General features: G+C 39.3%; 1 protein-coding gene across 1 annotated transcript in view; it reads right to left on the reverse strand.

The window, feature by feature from the left end:
- Positions 1–16,288, reverse strand: part of LOC309409494 (polycystin-1-like protein 2) — a gene marked incomplete at both ends in the record, with an annotated part of 42,017 nt that overhangs the window by 21,052 nt on the left and 4,677 nt on the right. Inside the window, 12 exons of the mRNA XM_082005653.1 lie at positions 1,698–1,822; positions 2,866–3,048; positions 4,449–4,574; positions 5,396–5,590; positions 6,242–6,470; positions 7,069–7,271; positions 7,524–7,644; positions 11,179–11,314; positions 12,409–12,813; positions 13,463–13,683; positions 15,053–15,200; positions 15,629–15,739. Of these exons, the coding sequence (XP_081861779.1) occupies positions 1,698–1,822; positions 2,866–3,048; positions 4,449–4,574; positions 5,396–5,590; positions 6,242–6,470; positions 7,069–7,271; positions 7,524–7,644; positions 11,179–11,314; positions 12,409–12,813; positions 13,463–13,683; positions 15,053–15,200; positions 15,629–15,739 (2,203 nt within the window). The remainder of the gene's footprint in view (positions 1–1,697; positions 1,823–2,865; positions 3,049–4,448; positions 4,575–5,395; positions 5,591–6,241; positions 6,471–7,068; positions 7,272–7,523; positions 7,645–11,178; positions 11,315–12,408; positions 12,814–13,462; positions 13,684–15,052; positions 15,201–15,628; positions 15,740–16,288) is intronic.

A 16,288-nucleotide genomic window follows, 5' to 3' on the forward strand; every position in this document is an offset into this window, starting at 1 on the left:
GAGGATTCAGAAGGCTCTCCTAATGCTCAGGTGAGACAATGGATGTGTTTCCACTGGTTTCAGTGGGCTCTGGACATTTTTTAGCACAGCTGGAAAAGACACAGTGAAAAAAACTATACATTTTGCCATTATTGTAGTGATTTCCTGAGAATGTCAAATCAACCAGAGACACCTTTAGAAAATTTATTATAAAAATATGACAATTATAGGCAATCTATTGTTCTGAGGGAAAAACCACCATATCCTAATTCAAATGAGGGATGTGTTATCATCAGGACATTCACAGGCCTTTTGTCTCCTGCAGCATCTGAGTGCTTCAAACTCATTTATTTCTAGCTGGGATGAAACAGGACTGCTGCAGGTTAGTTTTAATGGTGATGTGGACTCTGAGCTGTTGCGTCTTCCTCAGAACATTCGATGTAAATGAACAGCAAATAGATTTATTGGTATTGATTCATTCCATTGCCTTCTCTAGCTGTGCAAGTATGAATCAGGAGTGTATGTGAGGGGCTGATGGAATGGCGAATTTAAGTTTTCAGTCCTCCTTAGGTTGCTGGACCAACCTCATGCAATTAAGATAAACGAAGTCTTCTCTGACCAAAAATATTTCAAATAATTTTCTGGCATGACAGGAGGGATGACTTGTGTGATTGTGTATTCGTTGTAAAAGGAGAAGGGATTCTAAAACCACTAGACCAAGAATGTAACTTGTGTATCAGATTGAGTCAGATAAAAGCTGTTTACTTGCCCTTATATCCACTGTTTCATCATCAACTCCTGAAACACTGAGAGAGGAAGCAGGTGGGAGAGTAAAGCTGGCAGAGCTGGAACTGGAGATGTTAATGGATGTGCCATCCATGTTTTCTGTTTGTAATCTGTCCAGTTAGGGTGGGACACAAGCAAAACAGAATAGAAGCAGAAAAGAAAAAAAAAAAAAGAAAAAACATCAGTAACATTGACGACGTATCTAGAGAAAAAGCTTTCTCACTTCGTAACTTAGCTGAAAAACTATTTCTCACTCTGCCAGTAAATACTTTGTACATTATCTGTCCCTGACATAGTACTCCACATAACACTACCATAGAATCATCAAAATAGGGGTGGAATTGGCATATCTGGATAGGAAGTTGTTCCCAACTAGCTGTACTTATGTGAAAGACATACCTGGTTTCTTGTGTGAACATACTTTTGATTTGAATGCACAGTTAAATGTGGATGAAACTCAGGCTCTCGGGGAACAATTCGGGGATGATTATAGGGAACGGAGAATGCTCATCAGACTCCTTATGATTATATTTGCTTCTGTCAAGCTGGTTACAGTTCTATATAACACGTTATTATTGGCAACTTGGAAAAGAAAAAAAAACCCTTACCTGGCATGACATGAGTTTTCCACATAATTTCAAAAGTAAGCAGCTACTGCCTCATCCCAGAAATAGCAGTAAATTCTCCATTGGTCAAAGAAGACACAGCATGAGAATTTCTAAGGTGGCGTTACTGAAGCTGATTGGAGTCCAGGCTGTTCTTACTATCAGTTAGTAATGACAGCCTCATTGCACTGTTGAAGTTGTGATTATGCTACAATATTTAGTTGTGTGGTTCCATTTAAGGACAAAGTAATGAATATTTGGTGCAAATTTGATTAACTGTCATCAGTTAATGGTGAGAGCATAGGTGGGAGACACTGTTCCTGTTACCTGTGTATATACATTGTGGCAGAAGGAGTGGTAAGGACTGTTGGTTCATCATCTGGTTCTTTCCCAAAGAGAAGGGCACTCTGTAGATTTTCAACTGTATTCAGGAGCTGGTGTGACACTGAACTCTGGAAAAGGATCAGAGGAGGAAACTTGCAATAAATCTCCTCAGAATCATCAAGTTGCACATTATTTGCCTTTACTTCCTTTTAGGAACAAATACTAATTTTCAGTGTCTTTACAAAGATGGCAAACTTGGTGATGTGCTTCTTAATCTCAGAGAAAATTATTCTAATGAGCAATTCAGTTTCTCTAATTCTCATTAAAACATTGCAGACACCAACTAAATATATCTTACAGCTTTTACTTTTATATTCTATTATTTATAACTTCTACACATTGAAATTTGAAGCACTACAAACATGACATCAATTTAATGCAATATGATATTCCTGCACTTCTGTACCTTAATGCCCTTTAGTATTTAGTTACTTGCAAAAGCAAGACCTAATTACATATTGTGTGTTATTAGTGTGTTATCCTGGGGGAGTCCAAACAGTTCATAACCTTTTCTCTCAGGTTAGGTTTATTTCATGGCCTATTCCCTTGCAGTGATCAAAGTTAAAGTGCGTTCAGCCCAGAAAGCACACAAAGGCAGCTGTGAGAATTCACATATAGCTAGGAAAGGATAGGACAAAATAAACACGTTGCATAATTCTGAACAGAAATCAGAGTGGGCTTTCTGAAAAAGTATAAGCAGCAACCAGAGCTGATTCCAGCTTTGAAGTAGTGGAGCCAATTATGAATATAGAATACCTGTGGCTTCTTTGAATCATGGGGCAAAAGGAGGGGATAGACACAAACCTGAAAAAAATCTCTGTGTGCTTATCATCCATACACTGATGCTGTGTTCTGCAGTGCTCTGCCCTGTTCAGCTTTAAATGTAACAAATCTTAAGAGGCTTCTGTCATCTTCATTAGCAGACCGTTCAGTCTAACAGGTCTAAACGGGGGAGAAGTTTCCTTTGATATTCAAGTCCGTCATGGTGTCACAATGAACCCTACCCAATGCCAATTTAAACATATGAGAGGCAGCAGAACTCTTAAAAACCTTGCAAAGCAAGCAGGTGTTCACACACAGTCCACTACAAACTGGATCAAACCAAAGTTACCTGTTCTGCCTCTGGCACTGAAGTGTTTGTAGCTCTGATTTCTACAGAAGCTTGAAGGACATTGCTTACTGCATTAAACAGATAGTTGGCTGCATCTTTTAACTTCTGATCATCTCTGCTGTCCTCTGTGTTTACAGTGAGCAAGGAAGCACTGACATCTTTTAGAGTGTTGCTAGCTTCCACCTGCATGGGAAACAAGGGGAAAAGTTTATATGTGTTGGTACTGCAAATAATAGAAGTGACACTTGTGTCATTTACTGAATATTGCAACATAAGTAATCTCATGGGACTATTTGTGGCTAACGCTGTTTTTACTATAATTATTTGTGCTGTGGTAATACCTCAAACGCCAATAAAGATTATATAATAGGTGGTACACTAACATGTAATACAGACCTGAAAAATGCAGCCTGCTTCTACAGATTTAATCCAAAAAAAAGATTAATAACATCTGAAGGAAGCTTGTCTGTCAAACACTGGGAAAGGATACAGTTTAGATGTACAGTTATGTAGTAAATTAGGTTATACTTTGGGTGGTGTGTCCAAAAAATACCACCATATTGTCAAGCGCATGTGCATTTCAATCTTAGTTTCCACAGACCCTGTTGGATAACCAGCAAGTAATACCTTTGGCTTTGTGCTGTGCTAAGTGCCAAAGGAGAATGAATTTTATGATTTTTATTTTGTGCCCGAACGCAGCTCGTGTTTGCTTTGTGATTGTGAAAGCACTGGCCAGCTTTTAGCCCAGGATGGTGAGTGAGCTAAGCAAATACATTTCAAGCTTGGACATAGCCATTCCCACAGTCTACAAACGCTGAGCAGCCTTACTTTAGGGTGAGTGCTGAATCTGAGCTATGTTCTTGTCTTGCCAAAGTTAACCACATACTGCTGAAATGCTCCCAAGTCATTGTCTGGCTGCAACTGTATAATACATCAAAAATCAGGACAGCTCTTTTTATTGCCAGCGTATTTGGGAAACTTCCTCAGTGACAGTTAGTTCTGTCCTCCCATGTGCTCACTCCTTATGCATAAATAGCATCATCTACAAATAATGTCATGTTGCCAGCTAAGATTCAAGAAATACTTTTGTGAGGCCAATGTGAACATTTGTGCCCAGTTCCTCTGAGTGCTGTCATGTTCCTGCCCCAATAACAGCTTGCCTGCCTGCATTTTATGACAGTACATGCATGGATCAGGGACCAATGGATCTAGGCAATTCTAGAAAAACCCTATTGGGCAATTTTTCTTCAGTATTCTAAGAGTGCTTTACAAGATAAAATACACATCCTAACATGCCTCTGACTAAAAGTTAAAGTTTCCATCTCAGAGATGTATCATAAAATGTAACTGGCCAGACAGTCATAGCCTGGATTATAGTGGTTGCTGAGACTATGAGAGTCCAAATCCACTTACTCTAAATACCAAAATGTATTCCCTTCTGGTAAAAATACACATGCTGGTACAGTTGAAAAAATGGGTAAAGAACAGATAATTGTAAGACACTGAAACTCTTTCAAGGTCACTGGGGTGCAATGGAGTCTCTACTGTTAGTGTGAGGAGATATAAGACGAATTGCTTCTTACCTGTGCCGAGACAGACAGCTCTTCACTCCTGTAAGTGATTTCTTTCAATACTTCTGACATCTTAAGAGCAGTCTGCACTGATGTTACGTTAACAGCAGAGAGAGTTGTCAGCATCAGCCCTCGGAGCTTGGGATGAAAAGGGATAATTAGGCAAAGGAATGAGATGCTAATTACGATGGTGCAAGTAGTGCTGTATATTGACAGCCAGGCTTGCTGTAAATTATGTGGTAGAGTAAAACTCCACAACAGGGATCATTTGAACTGATACTAGGTCTACTGACAAGATGCCACTTGCCTTAGTAACTGTATAATCACAAGTTTTATATTACCTGCCAACACAGAGGATTTATACACTTAACGTCCATTAATAGCAAGGAGAGTTACTTGTGAGAATTTGTACTAATGTATGTGAATTACTGTATAAATGCCACTTCTAGAGAAAGCAGAGCCACATATGATTGATGTTACTCAAATAATGAATCATAATTGAAGGATACATTGCATTTCTCTTCATCTGAGGCACTCAAGAGCACCGAACAAATATAAGCTTACAACCAAAACATAAGCTGGTAGCTGAAGTACTTTTTGGGAAAATTAGATAGGATATATCTCCCTCAGGAGAGGCCATTTCATTAATATTTAAATTGTTTGTGGAAAACCAGGTTGATTTTAAGCTTAAAAAGACTGTCCAAATTAGTTTAAGTTAATGCAATAACAATTGAGAATGAAGTATTTTAATGATGGATGATAAAACAAATTATTTATGTGGGTAAATAGTGAAAAATAGCTGAAACCTGTGCCAAACACTGAGATAGATACTAGAAACTTGAAACCTCCATTGATTTCAGGTAGTGATATATGAGTTTTTTACTACTTAAGAGCTGTCAAAGAATATGAAGAGTCCATTGTATTGCATTGTGCTGCAAGGAAACAAGTGTCTGGCTGACCTCTTTTCGTGTGTCCATCTGTAAAGATACGTTAAAGCTTTCCTCTTGGGTCTCCTGATTAAGGACTGATGTCACTGACTTGTACAGCTGGAAAAGACTCATGCTGTTGTTCCCATCTTTTAGGATGGTGTTTGCCTTCTCAGATACAACAGCCTGCAGGGTCAGGTTTCCATCGATCATATCTGTGTGTCCAACCTGATGAAGAAATCAGATATGCTCTTAACATTGCTAATGCTGTTACAATTATCTTTGAACGGCTTCCACGTTCATCTTACTGACAGCCTAGCTAGAGTGGGACAGGAAATTTTGTGTTCCCTGTTTTTAATGTTTTATTTTTAGTGGCCTGATAAGGATCTCCTTACTGGGGCACTGGGACAGAAGCAGGAGTTTTCTGGGGCCTACATAGAGTAACTCCAAACTCGCTAAATACAGCTTATGCTGCCCAGTGTCCAAATAGATAGTATTTTAAACTTCTATCCTAGAATGAGGACAGTGGAAGGTTCTTTTACGACCTTGAGTCAACAGAGAATAGTCTCTGTTAGCTAGGAAAATGGTGATTATGGCACATTCAGAGGGAAGTAGTAAGTATAATATGGGAAGAAGCTCCAAAAGCGAATCACAGGTTAGGTATCAACTAGAGAGGTCTTCAAATAAAGTAATTCTTCTGTGTACCTTCACCGAAGCGTTAGTTTGAACTGTATCACCATAGCTGTTGCTAACAGTAATTGTCATATGTAAAATGAAATTATTTTCCTTTTCTCCAAGTGGAAGATAAACTGGGAAGAGTTCAGAATCCGGGCCACAGTGCAGGAGGGAATCTGAAAGAGGAAAGAGGGGGTCACCTACCAGACACCACATGGACACCTCCTGTTCTCTAAGAACAGGGGACTCGGGCCTTGCTCTGTGCAGGCCTGATTGACTCCGTCTGTCTGGGGAGCAGAAGCAGGATGTGCCTTTGCTCTTGCCAGCAATAGTAACAGCGCTTGCTAGGAAGATGGAGAAGCAGTTAGCCAAAAGTTCATCTCGGGACTTACTTGGTTTCAGATAGAAGCAGTATGTGAGCTGTCTGTTATGACTGGATTGGCAAGAATCCGCCAAGCAAGGAGTGCTGCAGGAGACTGTGAAGGTGGTGAGCACTGATCCCTGCTTGGGAGACACAGCACAACTGGGGATCTCGGGCGGGGGCACGGTGCTGACAAGGTATGTTTCCTCCCCGTAGCCACGGTGAGTCATTGCTGGGAGTAGAGGGAGCAGAACGTCAGCAGTAGTCGTGCCACCACAGCACTGATCTTCAGACATTAATCTTGCCTACTCTAGCAATGATGCTATTTGTTCAGGCACCAGAAACATCAGGGTGGGCCTAATCAGAAATGAAATCTTGCTACTGAATAAACCGTAAGAGGAAAAGAACTATTAAAAACATGGTAGTGTTTGCATTATAAAGCAAAGCTGTATTATTTGATTAAGTATTTAGCATAACTTCATTTCCAGATGAACCTTAACGAAGTTATTAACAGCTTGGAGTTAGATAACTGAACTTGTCCTGCTGTGCAACAGCCCAGAACAAACTTCGCTCTTAATTATTTTAAAGAACCCGCAAACAAAGTAACAGCTCTCAACTTGTGGAATGATTTAACTTATTTGTCAGCGAGGCTATGTGTGCGTAACATCACTGTGATGTCATGAGGGGAGAAATTATCTCAAAGGAGTTGGAAAAACCCTGCTTGCCCCTACCTGTTACTTTAATCTGAAAAGCTTCTCCATGTGTCTGCAAGAAGGAGCTGTTCATTTTCAACATGGATGCATTGCTTTGAAGCAGAACCAAGGAGTCCTGCCGGAATCCAGTCAGGCCACAGGCTGGAGGGAGGACTGTAGACTGGAAAATCAGACAGAAAACATGACAGTAGGGGCTCTTTGCTGTGATTTCTGTTGTGCTTTATCAGGAGCAGTTAGTTTGATGCCCTTCATTATAACCCCTCCCAAACTTGGCAGCCCCTTAGCTCAGTCTTCACTATTATTTCCAAAGCATCCATTTGACAAAGTATCACCCTGAGGCCATGTGGCGTTCCCTCAGGATGGATGTTTATTTTTGTGTGTGCAGCATTTCTGACAAATCTGACGCTCTTACCTTGGTTTGGAATGTGTTATCTAGATACCAGTTATAATATGTGGCCTGGGAGTCCTTCTGTCCAGAGACGCTCAAAACAACTTCATCACTAGCTTTCACTGGCTTGCAGTTTGCCTCACACCTGTAAGGAATTAAGATGGTAGTTACACGTAGTAACTGTATGAGATGCCATAGTCCTTGATGTTGATTGTTTTACTCTTGTTTAATGAAAATCTGCAAAAGCCCTGCAATAGGACACAGGTGACACATGACTCGCAAGTAGCGAAATACTTCATTTTAAAGCAAAAGATTTAGGAACCTTCATCTCCATTTTCTGTATGACGGAGGTCTGGAACCCACAAACTACTTACGTTGCAAAACTGATTCATGCTGTCAAATGATGCCTGCCCCTATTTAAGCTCCTGAAATGATATATTAACAGATTATTGAAATGACACTGCTCTTTAATGAGGCACTAGACTCCTGAAGAACAGATTTTTTAAAGCAGTACTATGTATCTGGGTGTCTAGTAGGAATTTCAGACATATCTTATGGCTTTCATTCCCATTGTTTCAATGAGGTTTGCATATGGAAATCTCCAACATCGAAAGGATGTAGTGGGGTCCAAAACCCTAAATGGTTTTGGGAAGAATATTATTCAGTTTATAAAAGGATTATGTTCAGAAACATGCACTGGAAAATGCAGCAACAGCCATTTTGTCTGTAATTCCTATGATGGTAAGGTATAAATAGATTTACAACAATAAGTACTTTATCGCTTTATTATCATTATTATTGAAAACTGTGGCCTTGCACTGTGTTTGTGTAGTAATAATATTAAGCAGTGAATACTATAGTTTAAAAACAAACCTGATTTCTAATTGCAGTTCTTGTTTTGCAGTCACATACAGACATTGCTCATCCTGCCTCTCTTCATTGCCATGGTTTTGGACTGTAACCCTCACAGTCACTGCTGACTTTGGAGGGGGAAGGCAGGAAGGTGGGATTTGCACCTCAGTTTGGTCAGTTAGGATTATCTGTTGCTGCACACATTCATTCCACTCAGGCCAGCAAGCTCCTGCAAAACATTTCCTTTATAATTAGAAGGGTCATAACATCCCATGTCTCTTATACAGGACTTTCCTGCCATAGGTTTCAAAGAGCAAACAAGTTTCCTGAACCCAATTTGAAGAGTGATCAGAGCTCAGAGTACAGACTGACTTATTCAAAGTAATGTATGAGGCCAGGGATAAATATGGGGACAGAACATGGATGTCCTGAATCTCAATCCAGTTTTCAACCATAAATGTTTTTGCATCATATTTGATGCTAATTATTGCTGTTTTATTGAGACACATGCATCTTGCAAATACCTAACTATGCAAGTCACTTGGAATTAGTTCTTGGCTATGAGGGTGAGAGCTGGGCAGATCTTGAAAAATTGAAACCTAGGAGTAGTCACCTTTGGGAAAAAATGGAAACTGAGTACTGTGCAATATTATATACCATAATTACTTCATTGTTAAAACCAGGGTAAGGTAGAAGGACATTCTTCATATACAGTGAGTGGCAAACTTTACAGCCAGAGAGTAAACCATCCTTTAGTCAGATTTCCACCACTTGATCTGACATGACAGTGAGTTTGTTACTCGTCAGATAGAAGTTGGTGGAAAAGTTCAGGAAATGCACATACCACAGGACCAGAGAAAACTGGAATTATTGTTGTTGTCTGGCCAGCCAAGTGTAACAGTTGTGAAAGGGTCCACATGACGACTTGGTTTAATATATATCTTGTTTTTTCTTTTGTGATCCTAAATAATAAGTAAATGTGTCAGTTAGGACAGGAGCATGTATAAACACATACATATCTTGGAAAAAGGTCTGAAAGTTTAGACCCCAAATGACTGTATGCAGATCTGTGGTTTAAATGATCCTTCCCTGATCAGTGGTAGTATAGAAGTAGAAGCTATGGTAATAGAAGCAGATGGCACAGAGAAATTGTGTGGCACAATACTCCCAAACTCGTAAGTGGCTTAGGAGTCCAGCTCCCATTTTCAAAATTAATGCATGTACTTAAGAAACTAATTCTCATTAATTTTCCACTTCTGGACCAAGACTTTTAACCCTTGGACAATTATTTGTCTTCTAGTACATCTTCTAGTACACTCCTTTTTTTGTCTGAATTGGATATATTACAACTATAGATAAAGAGAAGAAGGAAGTAGCTGAATTTGTCTTTCTGCGCAACAAACTGTGATAAACTTAGTATTGAATTAGATTTATATTCTTCTGGTGCAATATATTCTTACAGGCAATCTGTAAAGCATGATGCCTTCATGTGAAGCAGCACGTCTCCTACAGCAGACATCTGTCTGCTAGTGTTATAGTTAAAAACTAGACTTTTAAGATGATAACAAATTATTATATCTGGCAATTTTATTATTTAAATTTGTGCAGCTGCTAGCAATTGGTGTATCATTAGTTTCTCAGTTTGCCATAAACTGGAAATTTCTTCTTTGCAAAGTAACTTAAACATTCCAATACAGAAGCAGGAAACAGAAACAATATAAAAATATCTTAAACTCTGCTTGAAGGATAGCCCCTCAACGAGAGGTTTCCATTAGTCAAGTAGATAATTTAAAAATTCATCTAAGCACATTTCAACTTCCAAAACTGAATCATTGTAAAAAGTTCATTTTCTCTCATCTTGTAATTTTTACTTGCAGGTTTTTACAAATTGTAGATTAAATGCCTGTAAACACATTTGTCTCAAAGACTTTTGATGTACATTTTATGTTAAACCAAATGGGGCACAGAAAACCTAGTCCATAATCTAGTATGCTACAAATACTTCTTTGCAATATCTTATGGAGCACTTTTACTGGCAAGAAAAATTTCTAAGCATTTCAATTTTAAAGAAAGGTCCTTAAATAATACTTACATTTGTCTTTTGGGTATTGGTTTTGGAGCTGCCTTCTTCCTTAGCAGAATCTGTTTAATACAAAAAAGAGCAGAATATTTTAGTGCTACCTGTAAAGCTTTCAGACATCCTCAATGGATATGACTTAAATACACAGAATTTGACTACTGACAGTCGGAAAGATAGGGTTGTAAGAATCAGACTCTAGAACTGTGATAAACAGTCTAGTTACAATAGGTAAAATTGTAACAACAACCTAGTCACATACTATAAAGAAGATGATCCTGATTCTTCAAACATAATGGTGTAAATCAAAATAAATTCACAGAAGGTGATGGAGTTTTGTTGATGTACAAAGAAAAATTGAGCAAAAGCACTAGAAAAGTCTCCATAGGATTAGGACTAAAGTCACTTTATTCCTGGTATAATCTGCTTTTGTAAATGTAAGGATGAGCCACCTAGAAGCATTTACTGACAGCAATTTATGAGTCCGCTGTGATGCAAGTATCTCCTAGTTTCAGAGCTATGTCCAGAGCCATAAACTTCACTAATTCTTTCTAGGACAAATAGCAAACATGCAATGTGTAACATATACAGAGTGATGCTAATTTATGACTACTTCAAAGCCAGGAAATCTGCCTTCATCAGGAAGAAGCCTCCACAAAAGTTTTCAGCACTGTTGCTGGAAGGAAAATAATTACTAGATGCAAACCATAAACACTCCATGAAATGCTCTGATTGCAAAAAGACACTTACGTGGTCAAAACCAGCACTGTCAGATTAATGCAATTACCTTCTTTATAAGAACTGTTTGCCAACACGGTGATGAATCCAAGATCTAGACTCACATTTGAGAAGGCATTCATGGCCACCACTTTCACTAGGAAAGTACCTAGAGAAGGCAAATGGCCAGTTAAGAATAGAAGCAGGACCAGTCCATCATGTTTGGGATATAAAATCCAATTTGTAAGGAAAATCCTATTCTTTTCTGTTAAGAGCTTTGGGGTTTTCTGATGAGTTTCCACTGCTGAAAGGCTTTTCAAGGAATGTTCTTCCCCTTTATGTCAGCTTTTTAACAACCCAGCTGCCTTTGTCCTAGCACTTGCAATGCTCTTTGTCAGCTGGCTATGATATTACCACACAGGAAACTAGAGGTGTGCTAATACTGGAGTCCAAATGAGTTTAGGCATCTTGAGAGACCAGCTGTCTTGTTTGAAAATTTCTGGCTAAAGGAAAGGGATTTTCAAATGGGTATAGGGAGACACAATAAAACTTTTAATACTGAATAATTTTAAAACAAAAAATGAAATCATAACTGGCTTCTAGTGTTCCAGCCTTGGCATGGGATTTGAATAGTTCGTTAAAGGAGGAAATATTCTTATCTTCTGCCACTGAATTAACTCTTAAGGACAATCTCTCTAATCCCACATTTTAAAGGCTTTGGTTTAATAATGGAAAGAAAAAATGACTAAAAAAGCTTATTCATAAGTAAGTCCAGCAAAAACTACGTGTTGGAGACAGATGCACAGAAAAGCTCCCCTGTTGTTTTGTCATGTCTACTGAGAACTCCTCAGATTAGTTACTGCAGTGTAAAATGCAGAGAAGTGTAAACTTGAAAAGTTATACATATGAACAAACAGGAGGAAAACAGTGATTCAGGAAAATGTCATCATTTGTACTTGAATCAGATCGTGTCACGAAAAAATAAACCCTGGTTCACTATGTCTTTTTAATTGCAAAAATCAGGTGAAGCCTTGCTTTCAGTCTCCGTATGGAGAACCCATTTGCCAGTTCAACTTTTTTAGCTCACTCACAAGTCAATAAGACTGTGCTGTTCATACTGTTCTGCAGACCAAGTCTGAGCAGCTAGAAAAGCTACCAAATTCAGCTTTGGTTATTGTCGACTACCGCAGAGTCCTGTGACTATTTATGTGAACTCCTCTACTCAGCTGTCTTAGAAATACAGAAGCTGTCAGCATGCTGTACCTTCAGAGTGCACGGGAATGACGTACGTTCGAGGTTCCCCATGAGGGCCGTCTTCTTTGTGAGAGTGAGTTTCATTAGATCCAATCACCTCAAACTTCAGTTTATCTGGGGCACCATGAGACACAGAGACATTTATCTCTAAATTCTCCCCCAGCTGCAGACCGTGAGAAGCTAATGCAGCCTGAAGGCCAGATACTGGCTCAATTAAGTGAACAGCAATGCTCTCAGAGATCTCCGATGAGGTTGTGTTGCTGGATGCTCGGATCTCCAGCTGATGTATCCCGGGGCCTAGCAGCCCTTGAGAGGCACTGTCGAGTGTCAGATTGTGAGGGACAATTCCTTCCTTTGCACTGGATTCAGTGAGCGTCACGTTATCTGCTAATATAATGTAGGTCACTCCATTGCCTGCAAAAAGACAGTTCAGATTTTCTCTGTGTAATAGGCCATCCAATCTAGCAGCTTTGTACAGCACTCAGATATTTATAAAGCAGTCATAAGAACACTGCAGCAATGCAGGCTTTTGTGCTCCTCTAGGATCCCTATGGAAGTCTATCACGTGTTTTCTGCTGTGTGTGTTAGGGCAGTCAAGAGAATTCAAACATACACTACTGAATTTATTTTTTAAGCATATATGTGGATTCCAGGAACTTGAAGTGCGAACATAATATACATCACCAAATGTGACTGGCTCAGCATGGAACCCTCTTACCCTCAATCAGAGAAGCATTTCTGTGGATTCCTAACTTCAAATATGGAAATATTCCTACTGGCTTCATGTGGATTCATGACTGGACTGAAGTTATGCTCATGCTTTGTCAGCTTTGTGTAGAGGGGAAATAGGGCTTATACTTATGTTTGAGGTGGTGTAATAGCTCTGAGAAAGAACCCCTCCAATGGAGCTGTCTGGAGCATTCAGTTGCAGGAATGCAACAATTAGAGGGAAAGCATTCACTAAAAAGAAGTATTGTTTTGCATAATGAAAATCCTGCTTCTATCCCATGGGCGGCATAATATTTAGCCTGCCATTTAAATCATGCAGAGTAATTACCCTCACCTCCATTGAGTTCAACTTGGATCCACAAGAACTCCCCGTACAGTGTACGGCAGTGGGAGCTGTTCCCAGGTTCATACTGGCTATAACACCCAGTAATGCTTAGTTGATCCATCTTATCTTGAACAGTCACCCGCTTCTGTGCCGTCACGTGCCATTCGCTAGTGGTACATTCCACAAAAACAGTAAATTCTCCTGGAGATGAATATCTATATGTGACGCTGCTGACCAGTCTAGAATAAAAAGAGAACAGCTGCTTGTTGTGGAAGACTGTGCTGGGAAGCCCTTAATTTCTCTATTCTCTATTTTATTGCTGATTTACCACCTCTTTGATATATCAGTGGAAGTTGTGACTGCTCAGCATTTTGTCAGAGTACTCCCCTGCTCTTTTTTTTTTTTTTTTTAACGTGCAGCTGCTTCTATACTTGCCCATGGTGGCAAAAATGTCGCTTCACTCCTGGGTCTGGTACAGCTCTGGTCGTGATAGCAATAGGAGATGAACAGATATGAAAGAGTCTGCCGTAGTTGCTATTATTACTGATGAGCATAGGGAGATGGTGAAAAGAACCTAAGGATATCCTTCTTGAATGACATACACCATGGAAAGCAAATAAGTAATATTCCTGACACTATTCTCACTAAACTATTTTTATTCTTATCATGGTACCACATAGCAAATGCAAACAAAGATCAGGACATATCATTCTTGACAATGCATATTTTTCATTAGTTGTTCTAATGAAGAAGAAGCTTTCATTCTAACTGGACTTCAAAAAAATGCCAATGACAAGACCAGACTAGAGAAGGCAATCCCTGTAAGAGTGGGTATCAAACTGGACACAGATGAGCATGACTCTGAACCGTTTAGTAGGTGGGTAAAAGGGCTTCCCATAAAAACCGCCAGCCTCTGCTTACAGCTAGCAAATATATTTCACTTAAAGGTTCACTATCAATGTTTTTTTTCAAGTTCTTTACAGCTACAGGCCTGTAGCTCTGAAAGAATGTTTACTATTTCTAGTATGTTACTACTTTTTGGTTTCCATTCTTCTATTCTTATTTGTCTGTTGACTCAAGTAGGATTTCATTAGCAGACAAATAAATTTCTAGAGCCATTCTCTGTCATTCGTAGCACTAAGACAAAATCTGATTTTTGAATCCAGCAGAAAAATGTTTGATCCTTTAAAGACACAATTTTTATGCAATTAAAATAAAAGAAAAACTCCAGAATGCCATTGTATTATTTTAAATGTTATTAAAAAATACTATTTAACTTAAGATAATAATGCTTGCCTGTTTCTTTGGCAATTGCTGACATATTTTCAGTAATTTTGTGTGCTTAGGATCTGGAATAAATTCCCTTAGTAAGAAATACGAATCATATTAAGCAGAAGAAAGATTATGGTTGGCAGCTTGACATAAAATTTTGTATTAATTTCAGAACAAGTTTCTGCAGAATCCAAGTGTCTTGTATGTATGGTCTATTATTAACCTAGCTGATTTTTAACATCTCATTTAAGAGACTCGAAGCATTCAATAAAATGCAAGCAGTGAAATTTACTGATTGTCTGATGGTACATGAAGGATATATCTTACGTTAGAGGGTAGTAAGGATCAATAGCGTGGCCATCTCCAGTACTAATGATACAGGAAAGGTTGCCAGAGTATGGAGAGAGCAGCCAGTTCAAACTGACCGTGATATTTTCAAAGACAAAGCATGTATCTGTTACAACCAGCTGCAGACCTGTAAAACATAATGACAGAATTCAATGATATTGTTTGTCTACATTTCTTACATAATTCAATTAATTTTCAGGTATTGAGAGCAGGCCTTCTCCGAAACAGAGCTGATACTGCTGCTAATTTGAGTGCATTAGTGGTGTGACAGGGAGCTGATTCTTTTCTTTTCTTGACCTAGTGGTCAAGATTCTTGTTGGACCATAATTTCATTTAAGTGTGTTTTATGTGTCTGAATCTCCTGGCTTTGCATCCTGTCAAAACCCTTCAGTTAGGACAGGGAAGCTACATTTTTCTGTATATTTTAATGGTCACTACTCTTTCAGGTTCTTCCCTGGGGATGGAGCAGTGATTTTTAAGATAAATATAAATGGTCACAGTGTTACAGCAAAGAGCAGAACAGGCTGTTGGTGTTGACAGCCCCCTCCCACTTACCTTCCTTGCAGTGGTATTGAATAGACAAATAGCTTCCGGAAGCTGGACAAGGATCTCCAAAGAAAGTGCTATCCGCTGCCACCTGGCAGGCCTGAAGACCATGACACTGGCCTGGAAAGAAGGATCGTTTTATATGAACTATTGGGTTTTGTCTTTGACTGTCGTAACAGCTCAGCTGAGAGATGATTACAGAAACAAAAATGGAAGGGGAAGCAATATCATGTCACTGATTTCTAGACAAACTCCCACATGACTTTGACTTTAGTGTGTTGCCTATTGCCTGGTATTTCTTAGCGCTGTTGCACTTTTTTGGAATACAACTGAATTAGAGAGGGTAAAAAAAAAGAAGTTATGTGTTTTGTATAATTTTGACTGGAAGCCCGAAGAATCACCATAGGGACAGGCCATAGTCACGCTTTAATCTGGCAAGCTGCAGAGCCCAGTAGCTCTAGCAGGCTGTGTACTGGACACAGGGCAGGCAGCAGCAGATCTCTCCTGCCCTCCTGTCCCCATAGGTGCCAGCCTTTTCACCCCTCCTGGTTTGGAGTTAGGTTTGTATGGATGCGTTCTCTTCCAACTCTGTCAAACCTAGGGTCTCCCATTGAGTTCATCAGGGAATAGGTGTGCCCACAGATTTTCTTCACACAGTGAGAGGAACCC

The sequence above is a fragment of the Phaethon aethereus genome (genome assembly GCF_964289735.1).
Source record: "Phaethon aethereus genome assembly, chromosome: 13".
Taxonomy (NCBI): domain Eukaryota; kingdom Metazoa; phylum Chordata; class Aves; order Phaethontiformes; family Phaethontidae; genus Phaethon; species Phaethon aethereus.